Source organism: Scyliorhinus canicula, chromosome 11, assembly GCF_902713615.1.
Source record: "Scyliorhinus canicula chromosome 11, sScyCan1.1, whole genome shotgun sequence".
Taxonomy (NCBI): Eukaryota; Metazoa; Chordata; class Chondrichthyes; order Carcharhiniformes; family Scyliorhinidae; genus Scyliorhinus; species Scyliorhinus canicula.
The window spans coordinates 62,799,024-62,819,091 of NC_052156.1; the positions used below are offsets into that span (position 1 = coordinate 62,799,024).

The 20,068-nt window shown below is 46.8% G+C and overlaps 1 protein-coding gene across 1 annotated transcript in view; it reads right to left on the reverse strand.

The window, feature by feature from the left end:
* The window catches only part of shq1 (SHQ1, H/ACA ribonucleoprotein assembly factor), an 84,290-nt gene that overhangs the window by 25,056 nt on the left and 39,166 nt on the right, over positions 1-20,068 (reverse strand). Inside the window, 5 exon segments of the mRNA XM_038810673.1 lie at positions 1,461-1,584; positions 5,203-5,256; positions 5,915-6,069; positions 11,540-11,673; positions 19,441-19,553. Coding sequence (XP_038666601.1) covers positions 1,461-1,584; positions 5,203-5,256; positions 5,915-6,069; positions 11,540-11,673; positions 19,441-19,553 — 580 coding nt within the window.

Consider the following 20,068-nt stretch of genomic DNA (forward strand, 5'->3'; position numbering starts at 1 on the left):
CAACTTGGGGTCAAATAGGATGACAAGGTCGTAAGTAATATGGTTCTCTATTGGGTTGGTGATGGAGTTCATGGCTGGGCCCAAAGAGAATGATTTCTGCCTTCACATATATTTAACTGGGAATACTGCAACTTTTCCAAGACTCGATATTAGACAAAAGATCTGACAGAACAGAGGCAGTGGGGAAATAAAGCTGGGTGTCATTTTTTAAAAATAAATTTAGAGTACCCAATAATTTTTTCCAATTAAGGGGCAATTTAACGTGGCCAATCCACCTAACCTGCACATCTTTGGGTTGTGGGGGTGAAACCCACGCAGACACGGGGAGAATGTGCAAACTCCTCACAGACAGTGACCCAGGGCCGGGATTCGAACCCAGGTCCTCAGCGCCGTAGGCAGCAATGCTAACCACTGTGCCACCGTGCTGCCCAAGCTGGGTGTCATTAGTGTCTGATGCAAAGCCTGCAATTGAGGCTGGCAAAGGAAATGAACAGAGATCAACAATGCCAACAAAACTGCCCTCTGAAGTAACACCGAGATTTAAAAAGATCTAAATTTCCTTTCTGATTCAGGAGGTTTTTTTTTTAATCAGGAGCATTTGTATTTTAACATTTTACCCTGTTTCTATCTGAATGAGCATCATGATTTGAACTGTCCTCTTTGAGCCAATTATTCAGGATCATTAGCCAAGTGAATAGGTTCTCACCAGGAATTCGATATTCAAATGTCTCGATGAGGAATACTACTGGATAGAAATGGGACAAGAATCCCCCACAGCAAATAGAGGGCAGCATGAGGAGAAAATGGGGAGTGGGAGGCAGCTGCATGGGAAACATGTGCAAGTATCCAACTATAAGATTCATTCTTCAGAATGAAAAACACAGTTCTGTTATTTACATAGCAATTTTAGACTGTGTCAGCTGCGTGTCGATCATACATAATCTCTTCAATCAAAATTATCAAAGGGAGGAGTCATCCTGCTCTTATTCCTTGTAGCAAAAAAAAACAAAACAATTCCCCACTCCTCACTGTAGACCATGATTGATCCCCGACTACAGTTCCACAGGCAGGTCTCTACACAGATCAGGGCAGCACGGTGGCGCAGTGGTGAGCATTGTTGCCTGGGGCACTGAGGACTCAGGTTCGATCCTGGCCCCAGGTCACTGTCAATGTGGAGTTTGCACATTTTCCCCGTGTCTGCGTGGGTTTCACCCCAACAACGCAAAAGATGTGCAGGTTATGTGGATTGGCAAAGCAAAATTGCCCCTTAATTGGGAAAAAAATAATAATTGGGTACTCTAAATTTTAAAAGAGAAAAAAAAAAGGTCTCTACACAGACCAATATGCTTCACTTCCAAGACTGATATGACAGACACACTGAACATCTTTGGTGATCGGGCCATGACAGTAATTTCTTATCCTTTTTAACAGGTTCAGTTCACTTTTACAAATGGTCTTACCCAGCTGAAGTATTAGCACTGCATCCTCAACAGCTTTCAAAGCCAACTGGAAGTGTCTGTAAAAGGGATAACACAAAACTCTTCTGCTGAAGGATACAAGAACTTCTTGAAGAGAATGGTACGTCTGTATTGTTGAAACAAAAAAAAAAAATCCATTGATATACATCTGTATCATAAAGGCCAGATTGCGTTTACTTTCAAGGCAGGTCAAGTACAACCATCAAGAATTTTATTTCAGGAAAGGTAAAAATGAATGACGGTTTTTATTTACAATGGCAGACTATAAATACAACCAATGACATTGTTATTTCAGTCGCACGCAATTATGAAAACGACCAATCTTACTTCACCAAATGCTCGAATGCGTGAATTTAAAAAAGTAAAAACCTTGGGTTACACTGCAGAGGCTTTCAATTATTCCAGCTGTGTTTTATACACAGCAAGCGGGTTTCACCTGGCAGCACAGTCTTGGGTTCACATTGATCTTCTGAACTCAGTCACATGATCGGAGGGAGAGGCCCAGCACCGGCCATGTATTTTGAGGAAGGAAACAAAACGTAAATTTCTCCCCCTTTCTCAGGGTATTTGTTGCGCCTTCTAGCAGCCACTCGCGTTGTCAGTGCAAAGACTAGATCAAAGAGGTGGGGGGGGGTGCTTTTTGGAAATAACAGGAGGAAGCACAGAGTGTCACACTGCCACATTACACTGGATTTGCATTAATTGCTCCAACATCAATCACACTTTCATAAATAGAGACCGGAGACTACACCAACTATTTGAATGCAACAAATTCAGGCAGCTTCCTGCGCAGTGGAAACATGTGGAAAACAGTGAACTGTTTCACTGCCGGTGGGCTACAGGGTCGTACAAACTCATCCAGTTGGCCTCCTGGCCGATGGGGCACTGCTGATTTTATCTGTAACAGCAGTGGGTGCACAACAATTAGCATGTACTTCGAAGAGAAGAAATTGGAGTTATTAAAAGCAGCTTTCTTGTTCATTACCTGCTGACTTTTTCTTGGAAAATGCAAATATATTAAGAGCAATAGATAAGGAGACCTATTACTAATCACAAGAACATCACCATACTTTTAATATGTATCTGCTCTACCACCAAGATAGCCTATTTCCACATACAAAACATGGCCCAACTTTGCCCACCTCAATCTGCTGCTGAAATCCTCATCCAGAACTTTGTTACATCTGGACTTGAATATTTTAATGTACATTTGGCCAGCGTCCCATCTCTTACATGCTATAAACCTCAGTTCATACTGCCCATATCCAAGCTCGCACAAGTCTTGTTCACCTAATCCCCCTGTGCTAGCCTATCTATATTGGCATCCGGTCCAGCAATGCCTTAATTTTAAAATTCTCAACCTGGCTTCCAAATGCACTCATGCCTCACCCTTCCGACCGTTGTAAATTCATTCAGCCCCACAACCCTCAAACCTTGCCTGGCAATGCTTCTGGTGAACATTTCATTATGTCAATGGTCCCAAGTTGCGGGTTACGTGGTCAGGCAATTGAGCTGTAGTTCTCATCAAACAACAGCCATGGCCTTTCATAGTCAGGCAGTGAGGCATGACTGATAAGCAAACACTTTCTGATTGCAAAACAAGTTGAAGCCTCTAATGACTTGTTTAGTCCTGAAAACAATCAGCCAACAATAATGGTTTGCCAAGTTTGGGTCTCACAAATAGTTGGGAGTGCAGGAAACATTTGTTTGAATTTAAGATTTGTTCAACTACAGGAGGATAGCTCAACTTCCCAATTTCAAAAGGAGATATTTGCACCTATCAGCAAGCTCCAAGCTTTGGATGCTCATGAGTAGATGCAATTCGAAGGCTATGTAATCAACCAAAACCTTTTATTGGTTTTCTACTGCCGTCTACTTTTTACTTTGAACACCTTGGATTTTTAGTTGAAGCCTGAACACACACAGTTTACTCTTCTGTTACTTGAAGATGGAGAGAGCAAACGATGACTCAAATAAATTTTGTGAACCATTATAACAAGGGTTTCTCTTTAATGCCCAGAGGGATCATGTTGATATTGTGTTCCTAAAGTTCACTTTGGTTTGTAGGGAGTAAGTGGCTGTCCACAGGCATAGTTTGTATACAGCATCACTGAATTGTTACAGCACAGAAGGAGACCATTTGATTTGTCATGTCTACACCGGTTCTCCAAATGAGCATCATGGCATTAATGCCAATCCCCTTGCTGTTTCCCATACCCCACGCACATTTAATATTCGAACAGAAACATTGAATGCCTCGATTAAACCTGCCTTCATCGGACTTCCAGACACAGCGGGCGGAATTCTCCGACCCCCCGCAGGGTCAGGGAATCGCCCGGGTTCGGCATAAATCCCGCCTCCGCCGTGGCCGGCATTCTCCGCCACCCATGAATCGGCAGGCGCGGGAATCTCTCCCCGCCGATCGGCGTGCCCCCCAGCGGCGATTCTCCAGCCCGCGATCTGCCGAAGTCCCGCCTCTGTCAGGCCTCTCCCGCCGACGTGGTTTAAACCACCTCTGTGCCGGCGGGATTGGTGGCGCGAGCGGGCCCCCGGGGTCCTGGGGGGGGGGGCGATGCAATTGGACCCCGGGGGGTGCCCCCACGGTGGCCTGGCCCGCGATCAGGGCCTACCGATCGGCGGGCGGGCCAGTGCCATGGGGGCACTCTTCTTCTTCCGCTGCCGCCACGGCCTCCACCATGGCGGAGGCGGAAGAGACCCCCTCCACTGAGCATGCACCGGTGGTGACGTCAGCGGCCGCTGACGCTCCGGCGCATGTGCGGATTCACGCCGACCGGCGAAGGCCTTTCGGCCAGCCCCGACGCCGATCGGCGTAGCGCCAAAGGCCGTTGGAGCCAGTTGGCGGAGCGGGAGCCACTCCGTTGAATTCCCCACCTTTGGGGAGCCCCGACTCCGGAGTGGTTGGCGCCACTCCGCTACGCCGGGACCCCCCCACCCTGCCGGGTAGGGGAGAATTTTGCCCCACTTTCCAGACCCGAACCACGCATGGTGTGCAATATATTTTTTCTCAGATCACTTTGGCAAATCAATTTAAATCTGTAGAGTATGACCAAAGCATCTGGTACAATCTATACCGGCGAATGCGTGGATTGCACGAGAGGACGCAAATGGCCTGCAACAGTCAAACAGCATGATCACAATTAGTGACCATGCTCATACAAGAAGAATTGTCAATTGGGCAAGATAAAGGAAGTCTTGGGGCGTATACCCCGGGAATATCACTCCTTGGGGAGAAAGGGAATATATTGGGAAAATATGTTTTCTCGCAGATCAACGGCCAATGAATACACATCCATATTGAAAACTAAATATGCAAGTGCACAGCTCAACTAATTCAAAAGGTAAGCAAACAGGCACTCAATCATGGGCTGTCGTCTCACGCTGTTCTGAGAAACTCTCCCATATCAACCTTGTACAGTAGGTAACCAAAGCATTATCAATCTTCAGTGACTCTCTTTTGGCTTTTATCCAACAACTAAAGAGGCATTTGCCATCTGTCACTCCAGTCGATCAATGACTCGTAACAACTTGGTACCCATTTAGGTTCTTATATCCACGATTGCAGAGTTAATGTTCTAGAGAGATAAGCTTTGATGACTGAACATTTATTTAGTTGCTGGGTACAGCTGGGAGCTCTTAAATTAACTGATTTTCCCAAGTCTATGCATGAGGCAGCACAAATGACATAAAAAGGCATCTCTCTTACTTCAAGCCAACAGAGTGTCCCACTCAGTTTCCAGATGTTCCATGAGGATTCAGTCTGGGAAAAGAAAATGACTGCATAAAAAGATTGTCCACTTTAAACACTTCAACATCTCTTAACTTTGCTCTGAACATCCTAAATTTTTCTTTAATACCAGTTGTCTGAATGAGGGGTGGCAGGAAGCTGCAAATAGACGAGTAGCACAAAATGCACTGAATCCTTCTCCTCCTGAAATATATGAATTAAATCCAGCCCACAACAAGAAAACTGCCCTCTCTCCCTGCGACCCATGAGGGGCCCTGAGGTGCAATATGTCAACACAATCTTAAGCTGAGTTGTTGGTGGGTCAGGACAATCTCTCAGCATGATAGCACATAAAAATGGCTCAACCTGAGAAATGGAACAAGGGTTGCTACAACTATCTGCTTTCGAAAAGAAATACTGAAGTTCTTCGACATCAGAAAATAAACTTAATTAAAAGATAAAGTTAAAACTTTGAAAGGTAATGGTCGTAGAATTCTACGAAGGACTTGATGAGCAGGTCGGAAACAAACTGACTGGCCTTGAAGTTGACTCTCAGTGGCTGATGTTGACGGTAGATGCCCAACGCTGAAAAATAACACCGCTTCCCCAGCACCGATATTGCTCAATCTAATGAGCTCAAACCGGAGTTTATTTTCAAAAGTCAACTGTATGAATTGGTAGCTGGACTCACATTGGCTTCCCCTTCTGTACTGCGGACTTCATAGGCATATGCAAGGAGAATGTCAAGCAGGCCGAGGTAAACATTCTGGCAAGACCTTCTATCCAGCAGATAACTCTTGTTGGTGAAGTTTCGTAACTGCTCTTTTTCATCTTTAGAAAATTTGACTGAGGGTAAGAGACAAATTTATTTTTAACAACAGTCATTCGATAGTGTAAACCGTAGCATTGCTGATAAAGAACCTGAATATTTTGATAAAAAAGAATCACTGTTGAAGCTGTCCGTCTTGCACTCTTTTTTAGTGATGCTCCCGAATCAGTCCCGCCCCCGCCGTCCTCCCAATTCTCCCCCCCCCCCCCCCCCATCAAAAACCGGCCCGGCATGAGTCGTGCGCCCGCCTCGGAGAATGGCGGGGTCCGGTGTGACTCAATGGGAGCGGGGCCGCCTGAATTCTCCGGCCCACGATGGACTGAAGCCTCGCCCGCCAGTAGCCGGTCCCGCCGGCGTAAATTAGAGTAGGTCCCTTACCGGTGGGGCCTGGCGGCTCGAGCGGGCTCCGGGGTTCCTGGGGGGGGGGGGTTGCGGGCGATCTGGCCCCGGGAGGTGCCCCCATGGTGGCCTGGCCCGCGGTCGGGGCCCACCGATCCGCAGGCAGGCCTGTGCTGTGGGGGCACTCTATTCCTCCGAATCGGCCACTGTGGTCCTCTGCGATGGCCGCTGCGGAGATGAACCCTCCCACGCATGCGCGGGGATGACGCCCACTCCCGCACATGCGCCGACTCGTGCCGGCCGGCGGAGGCCCTTCGGCGTTGGTTGGCGTGGCGCCAAGCCCCTATCCCGCCAGCCGGCGGGGCACCAACCATTCCGGGGCGGGCCTAGCCCCTGAAGGTGCGGAGGATTCCGCACTTATGGGCGGCCTGACGCTGAAGTGGTTCACGCCACTCCGTCCCGCCGGGATACCCCCGCCTCTCCGGGTACGGGAGAATCCGGCCCGAGGTAAATGCCTTAAAAGGAGCAAAGGGACGGAAAGAGCCAGACAGGTTTAAAGAGGGAACAGCAGAGCCTAGGGCCGAGGCAACCAAAAGTACATTCCTTTGGTGGTTCCAATGGTGTTGCAGCCAATCTAAGTAGTAACCTGATGTACAAATTGGCCAACTTTCTGGAAGTCTCAAATGTGGATTACCAAGGGAAATGTCTGGGAAGTTCCCTTGATGGACTTCACACTGGCCATTGTCTGAACCCTCTACAAGGCATAAGGACAATAAGCCATCAGACGTCCTGATTCCAGAAACTTCTGGGAACAAAGAAGGACTAACAAAAGTTATGCCAGGAGGGTGCCAAGGACACCTCGGAAGATCGAATCTCCTTTGTTAATATGGATTGCCCTCTATTGCATGTCATCCCGCCTTCCCTGACAACATAGTGGGTGCACCTACACCTCGGGGACTGCAGCAATTCAAGAATGCAGTACGCCACCACCTTCTGAAGGGCAACTAGAGATGAGCAAAAAATGCTGATCCGGCCATGCCCACATCCTATGAACGAATAATTAAAAAGCCAATTGTCACATGATTGAAACCCCACTTGTGAAAAGCTATGACCATAAGCTTGTTGGTTACAGCAAAAATGAAGTCTGCGGTCTGCAACAGTAACAGCATGAAGCAAACTGCAGAATGTGTCATTCTCCCTCTCCCTGCTATTCGCAAGTTTGGACCCTTTTTCTCCACATTTTGGAATACATCACAGATAGACAATTTTAATCAAAAGGAACTCAAAGCACCATAGCATCCACTTTGGGTACTTGTAAAAACATTTTAAAATGCAGCATCTTTACACCTCGAGCTATTTCTTTCCTTTAAAGAAATCAATCCAAGGCATTATGCCAGCCAATGAAACAATAGATTAAGACACCACAGTGCACCACAACACATCATCACGACACTGCTGAGTAGAAGGAAACACATCAATCTCAGCTTGTCTGATTATACACTTCTCCCCAAAGACACACAGCAAAATCAGCCTTCACAACAAATTAAACAAGATTCACCTCAGGCATGCAGCAATCGTGAATGATGTCTGTCCTCCCAGAAAGGGTTCAGATTTATACAATACAATAAATAATTCACTGGTATTACGATCCAGTTGGGGACCAGTAGCATGCTGTTCGAAGTAGACAAAGTTCGAGATCGCAGATACAGAGTAAAGCCACAAGGTTCCACAGATTAAAAAAAAGTAAACATCACTATGAAGTCAGAAAAGTAAAACAAGTTATAACTTTATTTTATATTCTAATCTTCAGAACTAACATGAAGTACATGCGAATTGACAAACAGTTGGTTGACGTCAGCAGCGAGCAAGACAGATCACACCAATTTCTCAGCAATCTACCCAGATGTCAGTTGCACAAGCACGTTAAAATTCGGTCTGCCTCATGAAAGATTACAAGCCTTCAGTCTTGAAGATCTAGCCCTTCAATTTGTTCCAACCGTTGTTCCGACTTGGGAGTGCCTCAACAAATATTCACTTGCTGATCTCTTCTCCTGTGACTTTGTTCCACTCACTCCCCAAGACTGCACTCCAGCACCTCCTCAGAGGAACTCCAGCTCTTCCGCCAGGCCGAACAGAACACCCCAATACGGAGTCACCAACTTTCCGCTGCCATTCCAGCTCTCCAGGCCTTCTCCCGAGCCCTCACTACCTGTAGCTTACTAACTGCAGTGTTATTGCTGCCTGGAGCCTTACCTTTGTTCCTCTCCCTAGTAGTCTCTCTCCCACGTGGTTCCTGCCGGTGCCTCTCTCACTGGGCCCCCCTCTCTGGGTTCCTTGTCCCAGTCCCAGGACTCCCTTTGTTACAACAAATATAGTGTGGCCAATCCAGCTAGCCTGCACATCTTTTTGGGTTGTGGGGTGAGACCCACACAGGCATGGGAGAATGTGTACATTCCACACAGACAGTGACCCAGGGCTGGGATCGAATCCAGGTCCTTGGCACTGTGAGGCAGCAGTGCTAAAACTGTGTTACCTTGCCACGCCTTTAAAAAAAAAATTATTGGTTTTTGGTTTTGATTGCGACAACATTGCAAAAAGCAAAATAATAAAAAGTACAACCGGAAAAATAAAACGACGAGAGGGCAAACTAAGTAATCAGTTATGAATACACTTGAAACATATATACAGCAACGAGGCATGTTAACATTGGTCCCCAGTAATCGGTTACTACAACCTACTGTTTCACTACTTACATGTGGCCCAACACTTTTAAAACATACCAGGGGCGTGTTCGTGGCCACCTAGGCATGGCCACTATTACTGAGGCAGGCTTTTAATTCCAGATTTTCCAATGCAGCATGATAGCGGTGGTTAGCACTGCTGCCTCACAGCATCTGGGACCCAGGTTCAATTCCAACCTTGGGTGACTGTGTTGAACCCTCTCCCAGTGTTTTTTTTTTAAATTCATTTTTGGGGTGTGGGCATCACTGGTTAGGCCAGCATTTATTTCCCATCCCTAGTTGCCCTTTAGAAGTTGGTGGTGAGTTGCCTTCTTGAACTGCTGCTGTTCTCGCGTTGTAGGTATGCCCACTGTGCTGTTTGGGAGGAAGTTCCAGGATTTTGACCCAGCGACAGTGATGAAACAGTGATTTTTGCAGGTCGGGGTGGTGAGTGACTTGGGGGGGGGGGACCTCCAGGTGGTGGGGTTCCAAGGTATCTGCTGCTCTTGTCCTTCTAGTTGGCAGTAGTCATGGGTTTGGAAGGTGCTGCCTGAGGAACCTTGGTGAGTTACTGCAGTGCATCTTGTAAATGGTAAACACAGCTGCCATTGTTTATCTCTGAAGGGTTTGAATGTTTACGGAAGGGGGAAAACAATCAAGCAGGCTGCTTTGCCGTGGCTGGTGTTGAGATTCTGGAGTGTTGTTGGAGCTGCACTCATCCAGGTAAGTGGAGAGTATTCCGTTATACTCCTGACTTGTGCCTTGTAGATGGTAGACAGGCTTTTTTTTTGGGGGGGGGGGGGAGAGAAGAGGTCAGGAAGTGAGTTATTCGCTGTAGAATTCCTAGCCTTTGACCTACTCTGGTATCCACAGTATTAATATGGCTAGTCCAGTTTCTAATCAATGGTAACCCCCAGGATGTTGATTTTGGGAGACACAGCGATGGCAATGCCATGGAAAGTCATGGGGCGATGGTTAGATCCTCTGTTGTAAGAGGTGGTCATTGCCCAGCACTTGTGTGGCACGAATGTAACTTGCCACTTGTCAGCCCAAAGCTGGATATGGTCCAGGTCATGCTGCTTTAAACATGTACTGCTTCGTTATCCGAGGAGTTGTGAATGGTGCTGAACATTGTTCAGTCAACCGCAAACATCCCACTTCTGACCTTATGATGGAAGGGGCGTCTGTGGGTTTCCTCCAGCTGCTCCGGTTTCTTCCCACAGTCCAAAGATGTGCAGGTTAGGTGGATTGGCCATGCTAAATTGCCCCTTATTGTCCAAGGATCTGTAGGTTAGGTGGGGTTGCGGTGGGGAAATGGGTCTCGATGGGGTGTTCTTTCAGAGGGTCAGTGCAGACTGGATGGACCAAATGGTTCTGTACTGTAGGAATTCTAATGTTCTATTTATTAATTGAAATTAAATTCAATCAGCTGCCATGGTGGGATTTGAACCCGTTTTCCTAGAGCATAAGCCTGGGCCTCTGGATAACACGTCCAGTGACTTTACTACCATTCCATCACCTCCCTTTTGAACATTTATAGGATGTAGCTGCAAACCTTAAATCAGAAGCTATTTGCTCTGAGAACCAAATAATATTAACACATTGCTAACAATGGTCATTGCGCTCCTGACTTGTGGAATGCCACACACAGTAAGAAATGTTGGTAGCTTACATGGTTCGATGTGAACAAGCAAGACTTTTATAAACATTTAACAGACTTGGATCATTTGCACCTACTTCACTTCACAAATATTGTGATCTATCAACACAGGTTTTGTGATGATGCTTTAAAACACTGGAAACAGAATGGTTAGTGACCTTTTGTGTTCATCCTAGCTGGTATCGAATTGTCCAACTCCAAAGTAAGTAATTGAAATCTTTTCACAGAGATAAAACGAAGATGTGACTAAAATACTGCAGCGGCTTTTTCTGCAATTTTCACAGCCTGTTCCAGAGATTCTCTTGGAAGGAAAGACTCAATAATTAGGCAAATAGTTCAGCAGTACATATGTAGCAGATTGCTTACTTCAAAACCATCTGTGGGGAATGTTGTAAGCCAATTCACCAGAAAGGTTACAGCCTCGGGCTTGAAATGATCACTTATGCTCAGGAGCATTTCCATTAAGTATAATTAATCACAATTAGGCATGCCAGGATTTGAAAACCAATGATGTAATTGTGATTAATATAATTTCAGGATCGATCAAGGTGCTTAATTGAATGCTGCAACAAATTGTTCGGAATGATTTTGGTCACAGCAAGTTTTGGTTATAGCTTTAGACACAAATACGGTGAATTTACTCTACAATTTTGACACCAACGTTAGGTGTTGCCCAACTTGGACGAAGACAGATGCAGCAGTACAAAACAGGAAGTGAATATAGTGATCAGTTTGTTTGTTGGTTTAGAGTAACCATCACCCACTCACCAAACTGGCTTCCTGGATCCATCAAATGCTGTTCATTTTGGGTTTTCTTCACTTTTTTTGCCTCCCGAGTGTTTGCCCACCAGGGTCCATATGTCAGTAAGTGCTGAATCGCATCATCCTCAAACAGATCCGCACTGAAGGCACACAGACATTTATTTATCAGTAAACCCAACTTCACTGAAGAATTAAAACAATGAGCATGATTTTGTTTCTATATGTCCATTTATTTGTCATAAGGGAATTTTGGGAACGTCTGTCAACCTGCTATAGGTAAGGTAAAGTCGCCGTAGTCCCAGATGACCATAGGCTGCGTTCCCCTTTGAGCCGGAGAGCTGCCTGGTGGCGATTCAATTTGAGGATCACCACACCTCAGATGCGGGGCAAGACTGAGATGGTGGGGCCTTTATCAATAACCTCAGCCGGAGGGGCGGCACAGTGGCGGTGGTTAGCACTGCTGCCGACAGTGCCGAGGACCTGAGTTCTATCCTGGCCCCGGTGCACTGTCTTCATAGAATTTACAGTGCAGAAGGAGGCCATTCGGCCCATCAAGTCTGCACTGGCTCTTGGAAAGAGCACCCGACCCGAGGTCAACACCTCCACCCTATCCCCATAACCCAGTAACCCCACCCAACACCAAGGGCAATTTTTGGACACTAAGGGCAATTTATCATGGCCAATCCACCTAACCTGCACATCTTTGGACTGTGGGAGGAAACCCACGCACACACGGGGAGGATGTGCAGACTCCGCACAGACAGTGACCCAAGCTGGAATCGAACCTGGGACCCTGGAGCTGTTAAGCATTTGTGCTATCCACAATGCTACCGTGCTGCCCTGCGCATTCTCCCAGTGTCTGCACGGGTTTTACCCCCACAACCAAATGATGTGCAGGTTAGGTGGATTGGGTAATGTGAATTTATAAAAAAAAACCTCAGCCGGTACGGGAATTGAACCTGTGCTGCTGACTTTGTTCTACATCACAAACCAGCTGGCTCGCCAACTGAGCTAAACCCGGCTGCAACTTGCTACAAACCCGTTACAGAAAAACAGATTTCTTTTTTTTTTAAATGCATCAAAACGTATTCAAGCTAATGAATCCAAATATCTTTGTTCCACTGGAAATTTGCTTATGTAATCTTATTCACATCTACACACCTTAGTCACAACCTCAAAATCAGCAGAGTTACAAAGCACCACATTGCAGAACCAAAATGAAAATGGGGGATTTTCAAACAGACAGGTTAACAATCCTATAAATGCAGACTGGGAAGAGATACACACACTGCAGGAGCCGTAACCCACTATTTATCGAGAAAACTAGCCACCCAATTTATCTATCCATACGTTTCACCTCACATTATTGGCAAATACATATTACTTAAACTGAAGTGGCCGCTGGTCATTCACAAACACACAAGCTATAATGGCCAGGAAGCAAAAGTAGTTCTCCAAACACAAGAAAAACCCGCAAGTTGTCAAAGAAATAACAAAATTGAAGCTAATTCCAGGTCTGTAGCTCAGCTGATTTGCTGTAAAGAGTTGATTGCATTGCAAATACTGGACAACATGCCTGTCTGAAAAGTCAACTCATATGTGCAGTTCAGAAGGAATAGCTATGGCAAATTTTGAACTTCCTTTGGATGATTGCTTATCAACTTCAAAAATAAGTTGAGACTTCCGGTGGCAGTCTGTAGTTGGAAGGTGCACATTAGGTGGCTCCTGTTAGAGTCTCTGGTTTTTGTAGTTTTATGCCCAATTTCAGGGGATGTTTTTGGGTGTGCTGGTCTGGGAAGTCAAAGGAAGTCGAGGAATGTCAAAGTCCCAGAAGAAAGGTGCTGGAAAGAAGAGGGCGAGCGCAAGTCCAACGGCATGTGCTGCTCCGAGTCCGACAGGAATAAACATGGCAGGGGCTTGGTCGTTGGGTGGAAACTCACACTGAGGTGATGTTGGTGGAGTTTGAGAGGCTGTTTGCCAAACATTTGGAGGTGCTTTGAAGGGAGATGACGGCATTGCTTGAAGAGTGGGTGGAGGAAGCGATTGCCCTGGTAAAGGCGGCAGTGAAGAAGACATGGGTCGTAGTGCGGGGACAGGGAGAGATGTTGAAATGGGCGGAGGAGGCACTGTCGCAAAACCACGACCAGTTCACCTCGATGGGCGAGGAGCACAAGAGAGTGGCGGTGGTCAACAAACGGCTCAGAGCGAAGGTGGAGGGTCTGGAGAACAGGTCGACGAGGCAAACTCTGAGAACCGTGTGCTTCCCTGAGGGGATGGAGGGCCCCGACGCTGACCGAGTACTTTGCAAGGATGTTTGCTGAGTTGATGGGGGAGGGGGGAAAACCCTACCGCTGCAAGTTGGACAGGATACATCGGTCTCTCAGGCCAAAGCTTAAAGTGAATGAGCTACCAAGGGCGGCCATAGTCTGCTTCCACGTGAAGGAGAAGGTTTTGAGCTGGGCAAAACAGATACAAAATGTGAAGTGGGAAGGCATTGGTATACGCATATACCAAGATCTGACGGTGGAGTTGCCGAGAAGGCGGACAGGTGAAGACAGCATTGAACAAAGTGGAGTGAGATTTGGAATGGTCTACCCAGCAAAGCTGAGAGTGTCTCATAACTCGAAGGAGTTTTATTTTGAGACAGTGGAGCGTTCGTTAAGGCTGAAGGACTGGGACCGAGATGAGTGTGTGATTGGGTTGGTGGGGACGGCAACTGTGTTTTCTTACAGATGATTTCCTATTTGATTATGGTTTTGTTTCTGTCTCTTAAATGGGGGGATTTATCTCCACGTGTTCTATTTTTTTTCTTTATGGGTGCGGCTCTGTATTGTTTCTTGGTTTGACGGAGGAGGGGAGGGGGAGGCTCTGGTAGGCTTCACCACAGTAGGAAACATAGGTTGGCTAGCAAACAGGAGTGTGGTGGGGGAGGGACCACAGTCATTGGAGCCTGGTCGAGCAGGTTTCGATGGACCTGGGAAGCGTGAAAGATTAGGTGAGGTTTTTGCAAGAGGAAGTGAGGTGTTGGCAAGAGGAAGCGGGCGCTGCAGGGGAGAACTCGACGGTAACAAAAGGGTAAGGCAGGTCCAGCCAGATGGGCAGGGCCTGGGGTAAAGGTGATGGTGGATATGAGGGGTGGGGGTTGAATATCTGGTCAGAATAGTGACGTGGAATATCTGGTCAGAATAGTGCGAGGGGGTTAGATGGACTGTTGAAGATGGTGAGATTTTATGCGCATTTGAAGAGTTTAAAAGCTGATGTAGTGATGCTGCAGGAGACCCGTTTGAGGGTGAAGGATCAGATGAGGCTTAGGAGTGGATGGATGGGTGAGTCAGATGTTTCATTCAGGGTTTGATAGTTCCACACGGACAGTGACCCAGAGCCGGGATCGAACCTGGGACCTCAGCGCCGTGAGGCGGTTGTGCTAACCACTAGGCCACCGTGCTGCCCAAAGGTGATCTTGTTTAAGGCCAAGGTGGATAGGGAGGAGGAAGGAACGCCAACAACTGATAGAGGAGATTTTGGAGGTGGATGGGAGGTATGTGGGAGACCCGAACCCGGGGCTCCTGGCAAAGAGGAAGGAGTTTGGAGGGAGGCGGTGGCGTAGTGGTATTGCCACTGGACTAGTAAACCCGAAAACCAGGGAAATGCTCTGGGGACTCCGGCTCAAATCCCGCCACTGCAGATGGTGAAATTTGAATTCAATAAAAAAATCTGGAATTCAAAAGACTAATGATGACCATGATTGTCGATTTTCATAAAAGCCCATTTGGTTCACTAATATCCTTTGGGGAAGGAAATCTGCCATCCTACCTGGTCTGGCCTACATGTGACTACAGATCCACAGCAATGTGGCTGACTCTTAACTGCCCCCTCAAGGGCAATAAGAGAAGTGCAATAAATGCTGGCACGACTGCGACGCCCACGTCCCATGAAAGAACAATAAAAGAATAGTTTTTTTTTAAAGTTGAACGCAAGGTTTGACCTATTGTCCATGGGGAAAGCATTGAGTCAGTTGAGAAGGGTGAGGGGGGCTGTCCATGAGTACGGGGAGAAGGCAGGGCGTATGTTGGCAGGTCAGTTCCATACGGAGGCGATGGCGCAGGGGATAACTCCGGTGCGGGACAGGATGAGGGAGTTGGGGCAGCACAGTGGCACAGTGGGTTAGCCCTGCTACCTCACGGCGCTGAGGTCCCAGGTTCGATCCCGGCCCTGGGTCACTGTCTGTGTGGAGTTTGCACATTCTCCTCGTGTTTGCGTGGGTTTCGTCCCCACAACCCAAAGACGTGCAAGGTAGGTGGATTGAACACGCTAAATTGCCGCTTAATTGGAAAAAAATTAATTGGGTACACTAAATTTATTTTAAAAAAGGATGGGGGAGTTGGTGGTGGCTCCGGAACAGATTAATAAGCTGTTCGAAGAGTTCTATGGGGAGCCACCAGAGGAAGAGCAGGAGATGAGGGAGTTTTTCGCGTGGGTTAGAGTGCCTGAGGTGGGGAGGGCAGGGTTGGTAGTGCCGACGGAGGTGGAGATGAAGATCGTGATTAGAAGGTTGAAGGCAGAGAAGGGGGACGTCTCACTTTAGGTATTTTGGGGTACAGGTGTCCGGAATTGGGCAGGGCTTCGGAAATTTAATTTCACCAGCTCGGTGGAGACGGAGAAAGCGGAGTTGCTGAGGTGGGACAATCTCGCTCGGTCACTGGCGGGCCGGGTGCAGGCAGTAAAGATAAATGTTTTCCGCGATTCTTGTTCTTCTTTCAGTACCTGCTGGTCTTTTTTTAAATGGGGGATGGACGTGCTGACTTCCTTGTTTCTTTGGGCGGGGAAGGTAGCTAGGATTAGGAAGGTGCTATTGCAGAGGGGACAGCAGGCCGGGGGCCGAGATCTCCCAAATTTGATGTATTACTATAGAACAACAAAAGCAGAAAATTCAGGGATGGAGGAGGAAGTGGGGGCTTTGTGGGTGAGGGTGGAAGCAGGGTCTTGCAGGAGGCTGGGGTTGTGGGCACTGGCAATGGAACCACTCCCGATGACCCCAGGAGAGTATTCAGTGAGTTCGGTGGTGATGGCCACACTGAATATTTGGAGGCAGTTTAGGTTGGGAGCTGGGTTGGGGGAAGATGGACGCAAGGTTCCAGGGATGGGGAAAGGAGGAAGAATCAAGGATATGAAGGATGTGTCTCTGGGAGGGCGATTTGCGAGTCTGGAGGAGCTGGGCGAGAAGTTTGTGCTGTCACGGGGCGAAGGTTTCAGGTATAGGTGCAAGACTTTGCGAGGAAGGGATTCTTGATCTTCCAGATAGCACCTGCTTGCTCGTTTTTGGAGGGCGAACCGTGTATGTTTATTTTGGTCCTGGCCGAAGCTGAAAAGGTTTTGGAGGACGGTGTTCAGCACCATTTCGGGGGTTTTACATTTGTGCGTGGAGCCTGGTGCCCAAGAAGCCATATTCGGGGTGTCGGGCTGGCCATAGCTATAGGCTGGTACGGGGGCAGATGTTTTAGCCATTGCCTCACTGTTTGCTCGCAGGCTGATCTTGTTGGGGAGGAAGTCAGCGTCTTCACCCTATGCCTCAGCATGGCGGGCGAGGCACCCGTTGGGAGTTTTTGACCCTGGAAAAAGAGAGATCTGCTCTAAGGGAGGGGTGAGCGATGGGTTCTATAATTTTGGGGGGTTTGTTTATCTTGCATTTTGGGGAGTATGTTACCGTTGATTGCCGAGGGAGGTTGGTTGGGGTTGGGGAGGGGGGTTCTGTGGGGTTGCAGCAAATTGTAAAAATGTTGAAAATCTGTTGTCAGCCTAGTTAAACTTTACGACAGTCTTGTCTGTCAACAGGTGCCCAGTGCACTCTGCAGGAGACAGGGTGTGACACAAGGCAAATAGAATCTGGATGAATTTTTCAATACTCTAATTTTGTGATATAAACATAGTATTGGATATCAATAGCCGGACCACTAAAAATCTCCACAAAATTTTACTGAGGGCCATCATAGAACCATTCGCGATAATGTGCAAGTTCTGCTGGGTGGTTCAAACAACTTTGAATATTTGTGAAGACCTGGCAAGTTATCACTTTACATTATCCAGTTTGACTTGAGAAGCATGTATGTTTTAAGTAAATTTACAGTGCAGCCTTGTACAATAACAATTTTTAAATGTGCAATTATGAGCTAAATTAATTATAGCTCATGTATGCATTTCCTTTTTAAAATAAATTTAGAGTACCCAATTATTATTTTTCTAATTAAAGGGGCAATTTAGCGTGGCCAATCACCTACCCTGCACATCTTTGGGTTGTGGGGGTGAAACCCACGCAGACAGGGGGAGAATGTGCAAACTCCAAACGGACAGTAACCCAGGGCCGGGATTCGAACCAAGGTCCCTAGCGCCGTAGTCCCAGTGCTAACCACTGCACCACATGCCGCCCTGTGTATGTATTTCTAAGGCAAAAGGCTGCAGTCTGTTAGAGATCCGCAAAGTGCTGAGTGTGTGTACGAGAGAGAGAGAGAGAGAGAGAGAGAGAGAGAGAGAGAGAAAGAAGAATGTGTGTGTGTGTGTATGCGCACGTGCACGTATGGTTTTGTAGCTGTAGAAAGCTAGCTGGTGGGATCATTATTCTGAGGTGGTGACAGCTGTAGAGGGACCGGGAAGGACGGTGTTCAAACCAGGCCTCTGCACTCATGAGACCAACTGGATAGACATTTTAAATAGCCATACCATAAAGCTGTGATCGGCCTTTCATTTGACTCTGCTCAATTAGGATGACAGCTGGAATGTACAAGCCTATTGGAATGTCGGCAGCAGAATTACTTTAGTGAATCAAGATGGTTCAACGATTCAATTTGATAAGAATATTAAGTATTCTTACTTAATAAGAAATGAGGACTGAACGGCTATTGTCAACAGCTTTGGGCATAAATAAATGACAATGGAACACACATGAATAATGAAACCCCAAAGTTAGTGGCCAACTGGCAATGGAATATTTCTGGGGAGGGTGGAAGTGATCAGGGAGAACATCATGAGGTGAAGTAAGGCAAGGATGATGTAAACGCTTGATTGATCCGAAAGGCACTTGCAAAGCCATAAGTTAATGGAAGATGGGTGACATGAAAGGCAAGCTTCTCTTTCTCCACCCCCCCCCCCCCTTTGGGGAGACTCAGTGCAGTAGGTGTCACAGAATCGCCTCAGGGTATAGACCCTTGCCATAATTCTTGGGTGGTTTGAGGGGTCATGACGACATGAGACACAGAAGAGGAAAGAGAAAGAGCTGATCATGCATGTCAGCTGACCAGAATCTATTCACCACTTGTCAGACTTGCATAACTTTGCTACAAAACTAGTTTATTACAACCAGTCTGAAACTGAGATTGAACTCCAACATACCCACCAAATTGGCTGCAGTCGATTGAAAGATTAAAATTACAACACATCACCAGGGAGAACAAAAAACCCTTGGATTCTTTTCTAAACATTTTATATTGTTACAATCATAGTTGGATGCAAGGATTTGAGGACTGCTCTGCATACTGAATAGAAGAGTTCAGGGGCTTGATGGGAAAGATAGTGGCAAACATTCCTTTCCATTGAGATCAGAAATTCTGATAAACACCAGTTCTGCCGAATTGGTGCACATTATAATCCACACGTTTACAAGAAATCTAAATTAAAGAGTGAAAAAGAGTGAAAGCGAAACAAAGTACTGGAGAAAGGGAGTAAGAAAGAAAGCACAGGGTGGTCAGACAACAATACAATTCAAAATAGGGACACTTCTTAAGACAGAAAAAGAATAAGATGAAAGCGAGAGAGAGAGAGAGAGAATGTGACGTTAGTTCCATACGATGGAACTAAATCAGTCTTGGGGTGAATATCCCTAAAGTTCTCAGTTTAAGTTCACGTTATTCACTTACAGATAATGATCAGAATCAAACTTGGTCTCTTCAGCAGCTAACCGTTTCTGTCGACGTTCAACCATTGTTGTGTGATCTGGTTCCTTCAGGTCAATCACATCACTGAGTTCGTGCTGGTGAGGTACACAAAGCCATCATGACAACAAGGTATCTGGTGAGACGCTCTCAGTCTGTTTACCATGCTACAAGAATTGCTACTCAAATTAAATCTTTAGATTATCAATGGCTTAATACATATCAGAAATCATTATTAGCATCACATTAAACCTCGTTAATCAGCAAAACATTGGCCCGTAACTCTCTCAAAGTGGCAATCAGTCCGGATTGCCACTCCGAGGAAGTTAAGGGGCAATGCTTTGCTCCATGTTGACTTATCTGCGCTAGAATTCCAAAGCGCCCGTGTCGCCCGACTCAGGCCAGGTGAGACTGAAGAAGCGAAGCGGGTCAGTGACTCCAGTAGCAAAGTGCAAAAGGAGCAGAGCGAAGGAGGACACACCCCCTTTTACGGCACTTGCTGCCATAAAGCAGGTGAGTTTAAAGGTCCCATTGAAAATAGCAAGCCAGAAAGATAAGGTAAGTGAATTGGGTTTGGGGGTTTAGACATTGACAGGGGGTCGAGTAGGTGCAA